Below are 17,310 nucleotides of genomic sequence, written 5' to 3' on the forward strand. Positions count from 1 at the left end.
TCACCACACCAATCTATTGTATATTTTCCTGCAACAGCATGTCCAGTCATGTTTTATTACTCACTTAGTATCGATATTATATTATATTATATTATATTATATTATATTATATTATATTATATTATATTATATTATATTATATTATATTATGGGCGGCAGGGTGATGTAGTAGTTAGCACTGTTGCCTCACAGCAAGAAGGTCCGGGTTCGAGCCCCGTGGCCGGCGAGGGCCTTTCTGTGCGGAGTTTGCATGTTCTCCCCGTGTCCGCGTGGGTTTCCTCCGGGTGCTCCGGTTTCCCCCACAGTCCAAAGACATGCAGGTTAGGTTAACTGGTGACTCTAAATTGACCGTAGGTGTGAGTGTGAATGGTTGTCTGTGTCTATGTGTCAGCCCTGTGATGACCTGGCGACTTGTCCAGGGTGTACCCCGCCTTTCGCCTGTAGTCAGCTGTGATAGGCTCCAGCTTGCCTGCGACCCTGTAGAACAGGATAAAGTGGCTACAGATAATGAGATGAGATGATATATTATATTATATTATATTATATTATATTATATTATATTATATTATATTATATTATATTATATTATGGTGGCACGGTGGTGTAGTGGTTAGCACTGTCGCCTCACAGCAAGAAGGTCCGGGTTCGAGCCCAGCGGCCAATGAGGGCCTTTCTGTGCGGAGTTTGCATGTTCTCCCCGTGTCCGCGTGGGTTTCCTCCGGGTGCTCCGGTTTCCCCCACAGTCCAAAGGCATGCAGGTTAGGCTAATTGGTGGCTCTAAATTGACCATAGGTGTGAACGTGAGGGTGAATGGTTGTCTATGTCTATGTGTTAGCCCTGTGATGACCTGGCGACTTGTCCAGGGTGTACCCCGCCTCTCGCCCATAGTCAGCTGGGATAGGCTCCAGCTTGCCTGCGACCCTGTAGGACAGGATAAGTGGCTACAGACAACGGACGGATGGATATTGTATTATATTATATTATAGATTTTGATCAGAGCACACACATAAAAAATAACACCACACATTAAATTAAAGCTGGTAATGCTTTAAAAACTTAATGCCTCAGTATCAAACTCATTCTATTATATAATAACCTCTTCAAAAAGAAATAAATTATTCCAGTTTGGGCCTTTAAACACCATACTTGCTCATAAAATGTGCATTATTGGGCAGTTAACCTCTTTAAGCTCACTGAAATCAGCATGAATATCTATTAAGGTCAAGCTAAAGCCTGTTTATGAGTGACATCTCTGCAGCCTTCACCCTTAAAATAGCCACAGGCTATTTAAGGTCCCTGCCATTTCCTTTTATTACTCTTACATTTCAGCAGCCTTGTACGCACCATACTAAATAATACTATCAAATCTGTACCATTGTCTGTTCGCACACATACATGCTTACACCAGTGTGTCACATCAACCCGCCATTTTGGTCTGTTCTACGGATGAGGTTACACCACTTCCTGTGTCAGTTAACTCACTACAATGCCAGCCATGCTTTAGTTTAACTGAAGAGTCAAATGTTGTTGGTCCTCCAGCAGAACACAGAAACGTGCAAAACATCATGTATCAGTATGGAGTGGTGTAAAATAATAAAATAACAGCTTATTCGAAACTTTATAAAAAGAGTTTATAAAATATGCAAGAAAATAGGAACTGAAATCAATGACCTGTCTTGTTTTTTTTTCCACCATTTCTCACTTGGAGAATAATTTTAATATTACTTTCATTTAATTATTATCATTATTATCACCTGTTAGTGATCCATAAGCTCACAGAAAACCTGTTTTACCTGAAAACACAATGTCCTATCAAATGTCATAATCTGTTATTATGATTAAATCTATGCAATAAGCATTGTAAGGTGTTTTCTTTTTCTTCTTGTTTTGTTTTGTTTGTTTGTATTTAGTGGCATTTAACATGCCAATCAATCACACACTGCCACCTGACTCATAACTCTATAGTAACACAGTTATCAACCTGTTATAATACTATGCAGTACTTGAACGTAAAGTTACACTGCCAATTCAGCTTTCATCACCTTATTGCCTCATTTGACTTAACTTTTATTCAGTCTCCATGACTTTAATAAAGACAGAGACTTTAATAAAGACTCATCACATGAAGCTCTGCAGCTGATCAGTTAAACTAATCCATTTAAATTAACAAACCTCAAATAAAAGTGAGCTTCTTGTGCTTACCGCCATGTTTCCCCTCCTGTGTTTGGTGAGCTCCCCTGAACACTCTTACTACTCTCCAGTTTATCAACTAGCTGAAGTTGTAGCTGGAGCTCTCCTCTCACCCTCCACCCAAGGTCAGGGTTGCCAGATTGAGGCTTAGTGTTGACAGCTAAAAACCTGATGTAGAAACTTCCCTAACAATGACTCTTTCAAACTCACTTTGACTACTATCTACTTCTCTAAGCTGCAATGTTTTTGCTCATCATAATCTAATTTAATGGTACTCAAAAAGAAGATGGAACTCTCCAATCTGGCAACCTTGCCCTCATGCCAGCCCTCATGTCCATGATGAAGGCCTGAGTAGTGATAATGCAGACCAGTGGTTATATTTAGCTGTGCTTCTCACAGCAGGACTCAGCGAGACCACCACCCATAAAGAAGGAGAACACAGGATGTCAATAATAAATATTTCAATAATATCTTAAGTCAGCACTAATGATAAAAATAAGAAAATAAATCAAATAATAAGCATCACAAATACATTAAATTATAATTTAAAAAATAATGCCACACTAAACAACACACACATATAATAATGATATTCAGTGAACACTTGTGAACATCACATCTAGGAGCTTGACAGAATAAAGATCTTTCACCATGTACCTAAGTCACAAAAGGACTTACTGTCCAAATTTCATAATTATGTCATTATTAGTCAAACAAAATGCACCCAGAAATGTAAAGTGGCCATGCAGTAATAATGAGCATGCACGTAGATAAAGGGCTCATTTACTGTTCACTTTCGCTGCCACCCAAATCAGAAGCTTAAGGTAGCAGGTTATGGTTTCTGTGATGTGTCAAGAACACAACCATTTATGGAGGAAATGAAAGCGGAAGCTGCATTTTGACAGACCCTGGGTATCGGAGGAAGGGGAAGACATTTCTGCTAGAACAAGTAAGTTCTCTTCAGTCAGGTGTCATCGATATCCATGTCACATTAAATCATTATTACTGTTGGATATCACTTCACAAAGTTCCCGCTGTTTTCAAAATGGCTTGCTAGCAGTGTTATTAGCATTCATCAGTCACATTTATGTTGTGTCCTTGGCAGTAGCGTAAAATAATTGCCATTGGCCCCATTTTTTTCTTGGGCTCCCCTCACCCCAAACAAAAGTACACGCTCATGCACACACGAGCACTCCAGACAACTGCAAAGCAGACAATTGCTATGTCACCATGGAGAGGCTCACCTATGATCAGCAGCACCACGAACACTGGCTGCTGTAGTTGGTGCTGATCAAATGCTGAATGAAGTGCAAAATTTATCAACAGTAATCTAACAGCCTTCCCTGGACTCAAAACATCATAGCCTAATTTCTCCAACTAGCAAACATCCAAAATAACTTTAGTCAGCCTACATCGAGGCGGTGATCACACTGACTGGCAGTAGTACCAGCAGAAGTGGCATATTTTTTATTGTTTGCCATGGTTTGGCAGTACAACAGCTGAAACTGCTAGCATTACGATTATGACATAGGAGCAGAGCGTTGGTTCAAGCTGCACCTCATTCAACTTTCTGTAGCGGCTTATCCTGTCCTACAGAGTCGCAGGCAAGCTGGAGCCTATCCCAACTAACTATGGGCGAGAGGTGGGGTACATCTTGGACAAATCGCCAGATCATCGCAGGGCTGACACATAGACTCAGACAACCATTCACACTCACATTCACACCTACGGTCAATTTAGAGCCACCGATTAGCCTAACCTGCATGCCTTTGGACTGTGGGGGAAACCGGAGCACCCGGAGGAAACCCACACAGACACGGGGAGAACATGCAAACTCCACACAGAAAGGCCTTCGTCGGCCGCTGGGCTCGAACCCAGGACCTTCTTGCTGTGAGGCGACAGCGCTAACCACTACACCACCGTGCCGCCCTGAGAGTAACACAAAGCTCGTTAATGTCAGTGTAGTGTATTCCAGAGCCATATAGAGAGAGAGGGAGTCACGCCAACTCCATTCACTCCAATGGACCTTTTTTTTTTTTACAGCAATGATGGATCATGGAGTCTCTCAATAGTTCCCAGAAGTCAGCAACAAATACTAGTAGTGCAGTAGAGTTGCAGCAAAATAGACCGTTTGTGATTCACTTTTAAAGGGTAAAACATTTAAGGAATTGGATTGTATATTATCAACACATCTGAATCAAATTAAAATGCATATTCAAGCATGGTAATGGATTCTCCCCCACTTAATGAGTAGATTTCGTGAACAATAACAGATAACAAATTAGTTTAATAAAGATTTTGGCTTTTCCATTAGATTTAATTTAATCTAGTTAGAATAGAATGCCTCTATTGTCACTGCACAATGAAATTTAGTTCATCATAGGAGAGCAAAGCTGTTACGTACGTGTACGCCGCCACTCTTGGACACTTCAGCCCAAAGCCATCCCATGTTAACCTAACTGCATGTCTTTGGACTGTGGAGGAAACTGGAGGAAACCCACGCAGACCATGCAAACTCCACACAGAAAGGCCCCCATCAGCCACTGGGTTCAAACCCAGAACCTTCTTATTGTGAGGCGACAGTGCTAACCACTACACCACCGTGCCACCTCAGTGTAATATAGTTAGACATTATATTACTAGAATTGTTTTTCCATTTTTCAGTTCACGTAATAATAAACATTTCTTTATTCACCGATATCTCTTACCTGGTTAGATTTTTTAGTTATTATCAAGTTTGTTTTTAATTTTTGGAGTATTTAAATTTATATACAACCCCGATTCCAAAAAAGTTGGGACAAAGTACAAATTGTAAATAAAAACGGAATGCAATGATGTGGAAGTTTCAAAATGTCATATTTTATTCAGAATAGAACATAGATGACATATCAAATGTTTAAACTGAGAAAATGTATCATTTAAAGAGAAAAATTAGGTGATTTTAAATTTCATGACAACAACACATCTCAAAAAAGTTGGGACAAGGCCATGTTTACCACTGTGAGACATCCCCTTTTCTCTTTACAACAGTCTGTAAACGTCTGGGGACTGAGGAGACAAGTTGCTCAAGTTTAGGGATAGGAATGTTAACCCATTCTTGTCTAATGTAGGATCCGTTTTATGATGCGCCAAATGTTTTCTATGGGTGAAAGATCTGAACTGCAGGCTGGCCAGTTCAGTACCCGGACCCTTCTTCTACGCAGCCATGATACTGTAATTGATGCAGTATGTGGTTTGGCATTGTCATGTTGGAAAATGCAAGGTCTTCCCTGAAAGAGACGTCATCTGGATGGGAGCATATGTTGCTCTAGAACCTGGATATACCTTTCAGCATTGATGGTGTCTTTCCAGATGTGTAAGCTGCCCATGCCACACGCACTAATGCAACCCCATACCACCAGAGATGCAGGCTTCTGAACTGAGCGCTGATAACAACTTGGGTCGTCCTTCTCCTCTTTAGTCCGAATGACACGGCGTCCCTGATTTCCATAAAGAACTTCAAATTTTGATTCGTCTGACCACAGAACAGTTTTCTACTTTGCCACAGTCCATTTTAAATGAGCCTTGGCCCCGAGAAGACGTCTGCGCTTCTGGATCATGTTTAGATGCGGCTTCTTCTTTGAACTATAGAGTTTTAGCTGGCAACAGCGGATGGCACGGTGAATTGTGTTCACAGATAATGTTCTCTGGAAATATTCCTGAGCCCATTTTGTGATTTCCAATACAGAAGCATGCCTGTATGTGATGCAGTGCCGTCTAAGGGCCCGAAGATCACGGGCACCCAGTATGGTTTTCCAGCCTTGACCCTTACGCACAGAGATTCTTCCAGATTCTCTGAATCTTTTGATGATAGTATGCACTGTAGATGATGATATGTTCAAACTCTTTGCTACACTGTCAAACTCCTTTCTGATATTGCTCCACTATTTGTCGGCGCAGAATTAGGGGGATTGGTGATCCTCTTCCCATCTTTACTTCTGAGAGCCGCTGCCACTCCAAGATGCTCTTTTTATACCCAGTCATGTTAATGACCTATTGCCAGTTGGCCTAATGAGTTGCAATTTAGTCCTCCAGCTGTTCCTTTTTTGCACCTTTAACTTTTCCAGCCTCTTATTGCCCATGCTCCAACTTTTTTGAGATGTGTTGCTGTCATGAAATTTCAAATGAGCCAATATTTGGCATGAAATTTCGAAATGTCTCACTTTCGACATTTGATATGTTGTCTATGTTCTATTGTGAATACAATATCAGTTTTTGAGATTTGTAAATTATTGCATTCTGTTTTTATTTACAATTTGTACTTTGTCCCAACTTTTTTGGAATCGGGGTTGTAATTTAAGCAAAAGCACTAATTAAAATTATTTTACTACTTTTGATGGGCAGTGATTTTAAGGATTTATTTGTGTGTGTGTGTGTGTGTGTGTGTGTGTGTGTGTACAGTATATGCGGAAGTACTTTTTGGGTATTTTTTTGTTTGTGAATGTGTCTATATAATAAAAAGAAACTCACACGTTAGCTTGAAGATATGAAGTTTATCTTCTTGTGTTGAAAAACTTGCATTTTTCATGCAAAATACATCATGGATCTGAGTGAAATATTTAACAATTATTTGCAAGAGGTGAAGTGAATCCCCTCAAGGCTCCGTCCTTTCTCCTCTACTCTTTTCCCTGTACACCAACAGCTGCACCTCCAGTCATCAGTCTGTCAAGCTCCTAAAGTTTGCAGATGACACCACCATCATTGGAGTCATCTCTGATGAGGATGAGTCTGCCTACAGGTGGGAGATTGACCATCTGGTGTCCTGGTGCAGGCAGAACAACTTAGAGCTCATCGCTCTAAAGACAGTGGAGATGATTGTAGACTTCAGAAGGAGCTCTGCCACCCCCTCCCCCATCACCCTGTTTGACTCCCCAGTAAGTATTTATAGAGATCTTGCATGTGATGTCACAGCTGATCCAGATTGTAACAGATGCCATCTTGTCAGTCAAACGCCATATTTCCGCCTTCTACTTTTGGTTCTACTTCTGCTTCTACCTTTTCTTCTGGAAAACCCTACTATATACAATTCTCCTACAATGGCTGCGGCTACAAGCTCTCCCTACCTGTGTACGTTTTTTATGTGTAATTTTGCATGTTGTTCGTCTGTACCGGACTTCAATATCCACTACAACCGTATGGACTTACTGGACATTGGTTTCCAGCAGAAAATGACGGTTTGTAGCGATTTCCATCACATGCACAACATTCCGGACGAGATAGCGAGACCAGCGGGGTCTCCGTGGATTGTTATTGGGTCTGGCAGGCGAAGGAGGCGGAGTCGGGAGCGGAAGCAAAAGCGAGGCTGCAGAGCCGGCCTGTTGACTAAGCTCAGAAAACAGCCACTCAAATCTCCACTGCCAAGCCTCTACCTCTCCAACGCCAGATCCATGGTAAACAAGACGGACGATTTGGAATTACAGCTGGAATTACCTTATTCTATTCTATTCTATTCTATTCTATTCTATTCTATTCTATAATCGGCTGGTCAGTGCTATACTAGATACTACTGATATATCTAGTATCAGTACTAGTAATACTTAAGTGACTTACCCGTCCAATGAGGATTGTTATTTTCTTGTTTACGAGATGCCACATCTGAGGGGGGCTGACAAATCCTGAATTTCTGTAAAAATAACTGTCCAGAGATTTATAAGCATGCAGTGCTTCACCACTGAACAGCGAGGGAAAGTTAATGAGGTAATTATACACATCTGGGTATTCCACCTCTGGCAGTTCAATATCCACTGACACGGTCGTGAAAACTACGTCCGGTAATCGATAAGGGTCACTAATCTGTAGGTCGTTTATTTTAGACATATCTAGTTATCTGTTCATTAGAAAAATGAGCCGTGTAGTCCGCCGGTTGAAATTTATCCATTTTGTACACGAGTGCAGCAGTATTCAGCGGTGTTTTTTACCAACAAGATGGCGGCTGTGTACTTTCCGGTCACGTGACTGCAAGATCTCTATATATGTGAAGTATTTCCGCTTCTTGGGCACTATAATCACCCAGGACCTTAAGTGGGAGACATATACCTGCTCTCTCACCAAGAAAGCACAGCAGACGATGTACTTCCTGCAGCAGTTGAAGAAGTTTGAGCTGCCAAAGACAGTGATGGTGCACTTTTACACCACCATCACTGAGTCCATCCTCACTTCCTCCATCACCGTCTGGTACTGTATGCTGCTGCCACTGCCAGGGACAAGGGCAGACTGCAGCACATCATTCGCTCTGCTGAGAGGACGATTGGCTGCAACCTTCCATCTCTTCAGGACTGGTACGAGTCCAGGACCCTGAGGAGAGCAGAAAGGATTGTGGCTGACCCCTCTCACCCCGGACACAAACTTTTTGAATCATTCCCCTCTGGTAGGACGCTGCAATCCTTTTGAACCAAAACCTCACACCATAAGGCCAGCTTTTTCCCCACTGCAGTTGGCCTCATCAATAAGGTCAGAGACCCCTATTGACTCTAACCTCACACTTCCAATCTGCAACATTAATGCACTTTGTCTCTGAACTGCAATTTTGCACATTTCAAGGTCATGTCATACATCTCCATTCTGTGAACCTTTATTGCACATTCCAGCTCACACTGTACAGCTTGGTTATTGACTTTGCCCATTATTCTCTTCCTCTCACGCATTCTTATCATGTCTCTTCTCCATCTTTATCATGTGACCTATTTTTGCACGTTCCGGACATACTGTACAGCTTGGACTTCAATAACTCACACACATACCCCTTAAATTTGTCCACTTTTCAAATTTGTATGTTTCAGATTCTTCTATTTTTTATTCTATGTATATATAGTAGCTACTTTTGTCTTTGCTAAATTCTTCTCTCTTAACTGTTCAAGCACCAATCACCAAAGCAAATTCCTTGTACTGTATGTGAGAAAGTACTTGGCAATAAATTTGATTCTGATTCTGAAATATCAGTGAATAATAACAGAGACGAAGTCGAGGTTATTATTCACCGATATTCACTGAGCCTGAGGCAGATAATTGTTTTAGTATAAATACACAGGTGATTATTTAAAAAATCATTAAAAAATAATTTATTTCAATCTTCAAAAGCGCCATGCAAATGTAATAACGGCGTAGTGCAGGGTTGTGTCATTTATCTATGCCGACTCACATAAAATTTTGATTTGAAATAGATAAAAATAGATAAAATAAATCACAATTCCACCTTACCTTTGAATAGTTTTAGACCAAACTTCGTAGCATCTTTAGTGCTTTTAGGAACAGCATTTTCTTTCATAATCGAATTCTTCCTCACTTACGGTGACAAAGCGATTGGCTGCCATTTTGCCAAGTTGCTCAAGGTGATTATTGAGAAATTATCTGAATTTCTCGGCCAATCAGCGCACGCGATTTTCAATAAATCACCTGTGTATTTATACTAATTCCCGATATTTCACTCCGATGACATCACTTCCAGTGTTTTCCCACTAACTTTTGATCAATTTGCATTTTTTTTGTGGATGTGTCTATATAATATAAAGAACATTACATGGTGCCTCATGTTGAAAATATTTTCACTCATTTGCTTCACTCACTCATTCATCATATTCATACATATGGTACATACGGTTGTGGTCAGAAGTTTACATACAGTGACATGAATGTCATCTTGGATATGAATGTCATGGCAATATTTGGGCTTTCAGTAATTTCTTTGAATTGTTCTTTTTCTGTGGCAGAATGTACAGCTTATATCTTTAATTAAAAAAAACCCACTAGAATTTGGTGCACAAGTTTTAATTTTCATTTCAGGGTCAAAAATATACATACAGCACACCTAATATTTGGGTAAAATGTTTCTTTGCAAGATTAACCTTGACCAAACATTTTTGTTTACCATGAACAAGCTTCTGGCAGAATTCTGGTTGGATATTTCACGACTCTTCATAGTAGAATTGGGAGAGTTCAATTAAATTTGTTTTCTTCGCATGGACTCGACTTATAAGCACTGTCCATATATTTTCAATAGGGTTGAAGTCAGGACTTGTTTTAAACTTAATGTTAGCCTGCTTTATCCTCCACAGTCAGCTCTGATGTGTGTTTGGGTTCATTGTCCTGTTGTAACTCCCAAATCCTAAGTCATGTTCAAGTTTCTGATGGTTTATGCTGAAGAATTCTGAGGTAGTCCTCCTTCTTCGTTATTCCATCCACTTTGTGCAATGAACCAGTCCCACTGGCAGCAAGACAGCCCCAGAGCATGATGATCCTACCACCACCAGCTGGTACAGCGTCCCTCTGTACATGGTGGTCATTGTGGCCAAACAACTCAATCTTTGTCTCATCTGACCATACAGCTTTCCTCCAGAAAGCTTTTTCTTTGCCCATGTGGTTAGCTTCAAACTTTAGTTAAGCTTGAAGGTGTCAATTTTGGAGCAGGAGGTTAATTCTTGGATAGCAGTCTCTTAGTCCATGGTGATCTGAACTGTAGACAGTGATCCATCAGCTTCCAATTCATGGCAGGGCTGTGCCATAGTGGTTCCCAGGTTGTTCCTGACCATCCAAACCAATTTCCTTTCAGCTGAGGGTGACAGTTTGGGTTTTCTTGAAGCAAAGTGGCTTGGCAAAGTGACTACACCTCACAATAACTTGCATACAATTGTTTGAACTGATATTGGAATTTGCAGTTGTTTAGAAATGGCTTCAAGAGACATTCTGGAGTTGTGTATATCTGCAATCATCTTTCTCAGATCTGCACTGAGCTCCTTGGACTTTCCCATTTTACTGTGTGTTGGTCAGTCCAATGAGTGCTGTAAACAAACCCTTTTTATTAAGGCACAGAGAAGCTACCAGCTGTAGTCAATCGTGATCACTAACAGGAAGTTAAGAGACCTTGGCCTTGGCAATATAAGAGACATTTTGGAAGTTTCAGCACCTCTGAATTAATAATCTAAGCGAGCATATGTAAATTTTTGACCCTGTATGTTTAATTTTGACCCTGTGTTGATTTCAGAAAACCCAAAGAAAATTAAAACTTGTGCATCAAATTTCTTGTGGTTTTTTTTAATTAAAGATGTATGCTGTTCAATCATTCTGCCACGGAAGAAGAACAGTTCGAAGAAATTACTGAAAGCCCAAATATTGCCATGTGTCAGTCCTGCGTGCTGTGACACATGCACCAAAAGGCGTGCCTTGGGCTGCGCACGCACCAAGTGAGCTCCAGCACACGCGCCATGAACAAGGGGCACCTGTTCTCAATCAATGAACTAAGTGTTGGGCTATTTAAGGACTGCGCTGATGCAAGGATGATGCGAAGTATTATGCCACATTCAGTGCGTATTACCGAGCCTTGTTTCCCATGTTTGTGGTTTTCCTGGTTTCTCGACTCCTGTTCCTGGTTCTCGTCCTCGTTTTGCCTACAACATTCTGTTTGCGCCTCGATCGACCATTTGCTTGTTTTCTCATTCATGACCTTGCCTGCCAATTTGGACTGCTTGCTTTTGTGTGTTTTCTACACTTTTTGTATTGATCGCACTGTATTATAATAAACACCTCTGTACATACATCCGCCTCCCTCGTGCACTTGACACCATTACATTCATATCCAAGATGACATTCGTGTCACTGTATGCGAACTTCTGACCACAACTGTACATACATATGTCCATCCATCCATTATCTGTAGCCACTTATCCTGTTCTACAGGGTCACAGGCAAGCTGGAGCCTATCCCAGCTGACTATGGGCGAGAGGCGGGGTACACCCTGGACAAGTTGCCAGGTTATCACTGGGCTAACAACATACATATGTATGTATGTATAATTTCAGATCACCTTTAGGAAAGTCTTTGACAATGGCAATCATGTGGAGAATGTTTTTTAAATAAAATAAAATTTTCCTTCAAAAAAAAGTGTTAATTTCCCATGTGTACCAAAATCAATCATTAAAAAAAGAGTCGACTCACTCATTTGAGAAAGTCTTTAGGGACTTTTAAACATCCATCCATTATCTGTAGCTGCTTATCCTGTTCTACAGGGTCACAGGCAAGCTGGAGCCTATCCCAGCTGACTATGGGCGAGAGGCGGGGTACACCCAGGACAAGCCGCCAGGTCATCGCAGGGCTGACACATAGAGACAAACAACCATTCATACCTACGGTCAATTTAGAGCCACCAATTAACCTAACCTGCATGCCTTTGGACTGTGGGGGAAACTGGAGCACCCGGAGGAAACCCACGCAGACACAGGGAGAACATGTAAACTCCACACAGAAAGGCCCTCACCGGCCCCGAACCCAGGACCTTCTTGCTGTGAGGTGACAGTGCTAACCACTACACCACCGTGCTGCCCACACTCCTTAAACATGTTAACCTGAGATAGTTGCCTCCTCCACTGTCTAACACATCAACATCTCCATCATCTCATCTCATTATCTCTAGCCGCTTTATCCTGTTCTACAGGGTCGCAGGCAAGCTGGAGCCTATCCCAGCTGACTATGGGCGAGAGGCGGGGTACACCCAGGACAAGCTGCCAGGTCATCGCAGGGCTGACACATAGATTGTTGAGAAATTGGTTGAGAAACTCGGACTATTTCTCAATACCAAGATGGCGGGTGGCAGTGGGTCGGGAGAAATCACTGCTTGCCCTTGTGATAAACCTGAAGTTTTTAAAACCCAATGTGGGAAGATGATTGTAGTGGATGAGTTCTTGAACTTTATTTCAGACAAAATGAGGACTCTTGACCACAATGAAATCGTGTTGTTAGCTACAAACAACTTCTCATCGGAATGGATTGCAAAATCGAAGGGGTTCCTGTTTGAAGTGTGCTCGACAACAACACAATGTAAAATTAATTATACGGGAAAAGACAAAGATGCTAAAAACGTGAAGGCATGCTTGAGCTTGTTTAACGAGTTTGGGGAAAATATGCCTATGTTTGTCTCGCACCGTTTGGATAAGCTACCACCTGTTGGCTTTGGCAGTATAGACGCATCGGCCCTGCTCAGGAGAGTAGAGCAACTGGGCAGTGAGGTTACTGGGTTGCGGAGGACCATCGAAGCACAGGCTGAAGTGAATGAAAACCTGACAGTAGCTACTGCGGCTGTGAATCGACAGGTGATGGCGATGGAGAGGAGTTGCTCCATGGATCCGGCTGTAGTAGGGACCTCACAGGCACAGAGGAAGGCAGACCCGGCTGTAGCGGGGACCTCACAGGCACAGAGGAAGGCAGACCCGGCTCAGCAGGTAGAGGTGACACTTCCCCCTCTGGCTCCAGTGGCTGCAGAGAGCACTCAGCCACGCACACCGACTGAGTCACAATTGTGGAGTTCTGTCGTGAGCAATGGAATCAGAAAGCTGACACCCAAGGTGCGACCCGCACTGGCTCGGGGGAAACGGGAGCAAAGGAAGAGGCCTCCTGGAATTATTGGCACTGGCACAGAGAGTCGCATCTCAGTGATCACGACTAAGAGAGTGAGTATATTTGGCACTAGATTCTCTCTGGATGTGGATGCTGAGACTGCGCAGTTATCTATCTGAGAAATTAGCCAACAAGTCTGTGGCATGTAGAAAGATAGAATCGCATGGGAGCAGATATGGCTCATTTCATGTTGTTGCAGACTGTAAAGAGGTGGCTGATATGTACTGTCCCCAGATCTGGCCTGCTGGGGTGTATGTTAGGAGGTATTTTGAGCCCCGCGGGCACAGAGTCTCCACTGACAATATTCTTGTGGGGGGAAATGAACTGCTGCAATCAGGGAACAATGAAGCTGTGGCTATATCCTCCTGAGCTGTGATGCGGGTTGTCTCTTATAACTGTCACGGGTTGCGCATAGGTAACAGCGCAGGGGACAGGGCTCGACGAGTCGAGGTGGATAAACTTCTACAAAACTGTGACATTTTGTGTCTGCAGGAGACATTCCTCTGCAAGCAGGATTTGGGGGGTTTGAATTGTATCCATGATGACTTTCATGGCGCTGGGGAGTCAACTACGGATCTTTCCCAGGGTATCATCAAGGGGAGAATCCCGGGGGACGTGGCCATCTTGTGGCATAAAAGGCTTGACTCAGTGATTAATATTGTCAGACTGGAAACTGACTGGTGCATTGGGGTCCAGGTCAGGATGAATAACAAAGAGTGTATTATTTTGAATATCTACACACCGTATGAGTCTAGCCAAAATGATGATGAATATGTGTATAGGCTGGCATTTATTAACTCATTCATTGCTGATAACTGCTGTACAACTGTTTTTGTAATGGGAGACATGAATGCTGATATTTCTGATATTACTTCCCCCTTTGCTAAACATATGTTAAGGATGTGTGAGGACAATAATTTGGTTTTGTCTAGTCAGTTGCTTCTACCTGCGGATAGCTTCACTTACTATAGTGAGGCCCACAGAACAACTAGCTGGCTTGATCATGTGATATGTACTGCAGATGCTCATGCCACACTTGGGCATATGAAAGTGCTTTATGATGCAACCACAACTGATCATTTTCCCATAGAGATCATATTTGACATTGGTAGCCTCCCTGAGATAATGAGGGAGGACAGTAGTGTAAGGGAGGAGAAGATAGACTGGACTAAACTCTCCTCAGAGGATGTATCTTTTTATTGTGGAAGATCAGATGCATTCTTGAGTAAAATATATCTACCTATGCATGCCATTCTATGTACCAATGTTAATTGTAGAGACATCTCACACTGTGCTGATCTTTGTGAACTGTATAATGGTATTGTGTATGCCTTATTAGAGGCCAGTAAACCGTTATTCACTCATTTTAATAAAGCTAGAAACAAACCTGGGTGGAACAGGTATGTTGCTGGCCCCCATGCGGAAGCTAAGGCGGCCCATAAGGCTTGGGTTATGGCTGGTAGACCTAGGCAGGGGCCTGTTCTGGAACATAAAAAGGTAACCAATGCTAGATATAAATATGCAGTGCGTTTTGTGGGCAAGCATGAGCAAGCCCTGAGAGCGAACTCCATGGCTGGGGAACTGCTTGACAGAAATGTCACTGGTTTCTGGAAAGAAGTCAAAAACATAAATAGGGCTAAAACAGCACTGCCATGTAACATTGAGGGTGTATCTGGTGGAGAAAATATCACAGAATTATGGAGGCAGCATTATGCTGCTCTATTTAACTGTGTCAAAAGCGAACCTTACTGTACAGGGAATATAGAGGAGGAGGTGGTATACATCAGCCCTCCTGAGATTTCCCAAGCCATAAGGCAGCTAGCTGATGGCAAAGCATGTGGAATGGATAACATCACTGCGGAGCACCTAAAGCTAGCTAGTCCTAGGGTAGCAGTGTTACTGTCCATCTGTCTCACAGGGTTGGTGACGCATGGCATCCTGCCAGATACTATGCTGACAGTCATCCTTGTTCCAGTTATTAAAGACAAGCCTGGTAAGGTAGGGAGTATGGATAATTATCGGCCTATTGCCCTAGCCAGCATATTGTCTAAGGTGCTAGAAAGTGTGTTAATGTACAAAGTTGGGGACCTTATCTGTACTACGGATAATCAATTCGGCTTTAAGAGCAAGCACAGCACTGATATGTGTATTTATGCATTAAAAGAAGCTGTGGATAAGTACAGAGGGCAGGGCACAACAATGCTGGTTGGCTTTATTGATGCCTCCAAGGCATTTGATAGAGTCAACCATCATAAGCTCTTCACCAAGCTGAAGCATAAGGGTGTTCCAAGCAGCATAATACGTATTCTGGCATATTGGTACGATAAACAGACTATGCAAGTAAAATGGGGTAATATCTTATCCTCTCCCTTTAGGGTAGGCAATGGGGTGCGACAGGGTGGGCTTCTTTCCCCAAGCCTATTTAGTTTGTACATGGATGATCTGTCAAGGCAGTTGAGAGATTGCAGAACAGGGTGTATAATAGGTAACACCTTAATCAATCATATCATGTACGCTGATGACTTGGCTATTATATCTCCCTGTAGTGCAGGATTCCAACAGCTTCTCAATATATGCTCAGACTATGGGGTTAAGTTTGACATTAAGTATAATGCCAAAAAGAGCATAGTAATGATATGTAGGACCAAGGAGGATAAACATCTTAAATTTCCAGGGTTCCACTTATCTGGTCAACCCCTGTCTGTGTGTACCAGTGCAAAATATCTAGGCCACATCATCAATGATAAATTGGAGGATGATGCTGACATGCTTAGACAGAGAAGGACACTGTATGCCCAAGCCAATGTGTTAGTAGGGAAATTTCACTATTGCTCTGATGAGGTGAAGGTGAACCTGTTCAGAGCGTATTGTACCCCTATGTACACAGCTCCCCTTTGGGTCAGGTATAAGAAAGAGAGTTTGCGTAAACTCCAGGTTGCTTACAACGACTGCCTCAGAATATTGCTTAAGAAGTCCAGGGGTAGTAGTGCCAGCGAGCTGTTTTGTAACTTAAGATTAACCACCTTTCAGGCCACCCTGAGAGGACTGATGTATAAATTCATAGGTAGGCTGCAGGGGTCCCAGAACAATCTCATTATGGAGTTGACCAATCCAAGGTGCAGTTCTGTAAGATATCAGTCCTATATGTGGAAACACTGGTACTTGTGCACACTATAGGAAGGGCATTAATATATTTATTTATTTACTTATTTATTGTGATTTTACAACTGTCACAATGTATGTTTGTTTTGTACTGTACATGTTTTTTATGTCTAATTGGACGTTGGAGTCTGTAATAAAGTTTGATTGATTGATTGATTGATTGATAGGGACAAACAACCATTCATACCTACGGTCAATTTATGCCGCTTTTCCACTACAAACGCGGCTGAGCCGTGCCGTGCCGAGTCGAGCTGAGTCGAGCTGAGCGGGGCTGTTGGAGTTGCATTTCGACTACAACCGCGCTGAACCGTGCTGGCTGGAAGTGGGTGGACACATTGGGTGGAGTTAGCGAAAGTGGGTGGACGTCATGTGATGTCGTTAAGCAGCGCAAACAGTGACATCAGTGACAGTGGCGGAACAAGTCAGAGCCGGGCCGGGGGCGGGGCAAATGACCGGGCCCTTTATTAAAGCTTATCATAACATCATTTTAGGCTACAAAATGTCCGCAACTGCGGTGTTTACCAATTTCAACACTAC

At 42.4% G+C, this 17,310-nt stretch overlaps 1 protein-coding gene across 3 annotated transcripts in view; it reads right to left on the bottom strand.

Moving 5' to 3' along the window:
- dub (duboraya) overlaps positions 1-17,310 on the bottom strand; it is a 64,192-nt gene that overhangs the window by 36,091 nt on the left and 10,791 nt on the right. Inside the window, exon 1 of one of the 3 annotated variants that reach the window (XM_060936126.1) lies at positions 2,203-2,330. The exons of the other annotated variants lie outside the window; for them this stretch is intronic. Within the exon in view, the coding sequence (XP_060792109.1) occupies positions 2,203-2,208 (6 nt within the window). The 5' untranslated portion in view covers positions 2,209-2,330. Of the gene's footprint in view, positions 1-2,202; positions 2,331-17,310 lie in introns of those variants that run through there. 3 annotated transcript variants of the gene reach the window in all.

The sequence above is a fragment of the Neoarius graeffei genome, chromosome 12 (genome assembly GCF_027579695.1).
Source record: "Neoarius graeffei isolate fNeoGra1 chromosome 12, fNeoGra1.pri, whole genome shotgun sequence".
Classification (NCBI taxonomy): domain Eukaryota; kingdom Metazoa; phylum Chordata; class Actinopteri; order Siluriformes; family Ariidae; genus Neoarius; species Neoarius graeffei.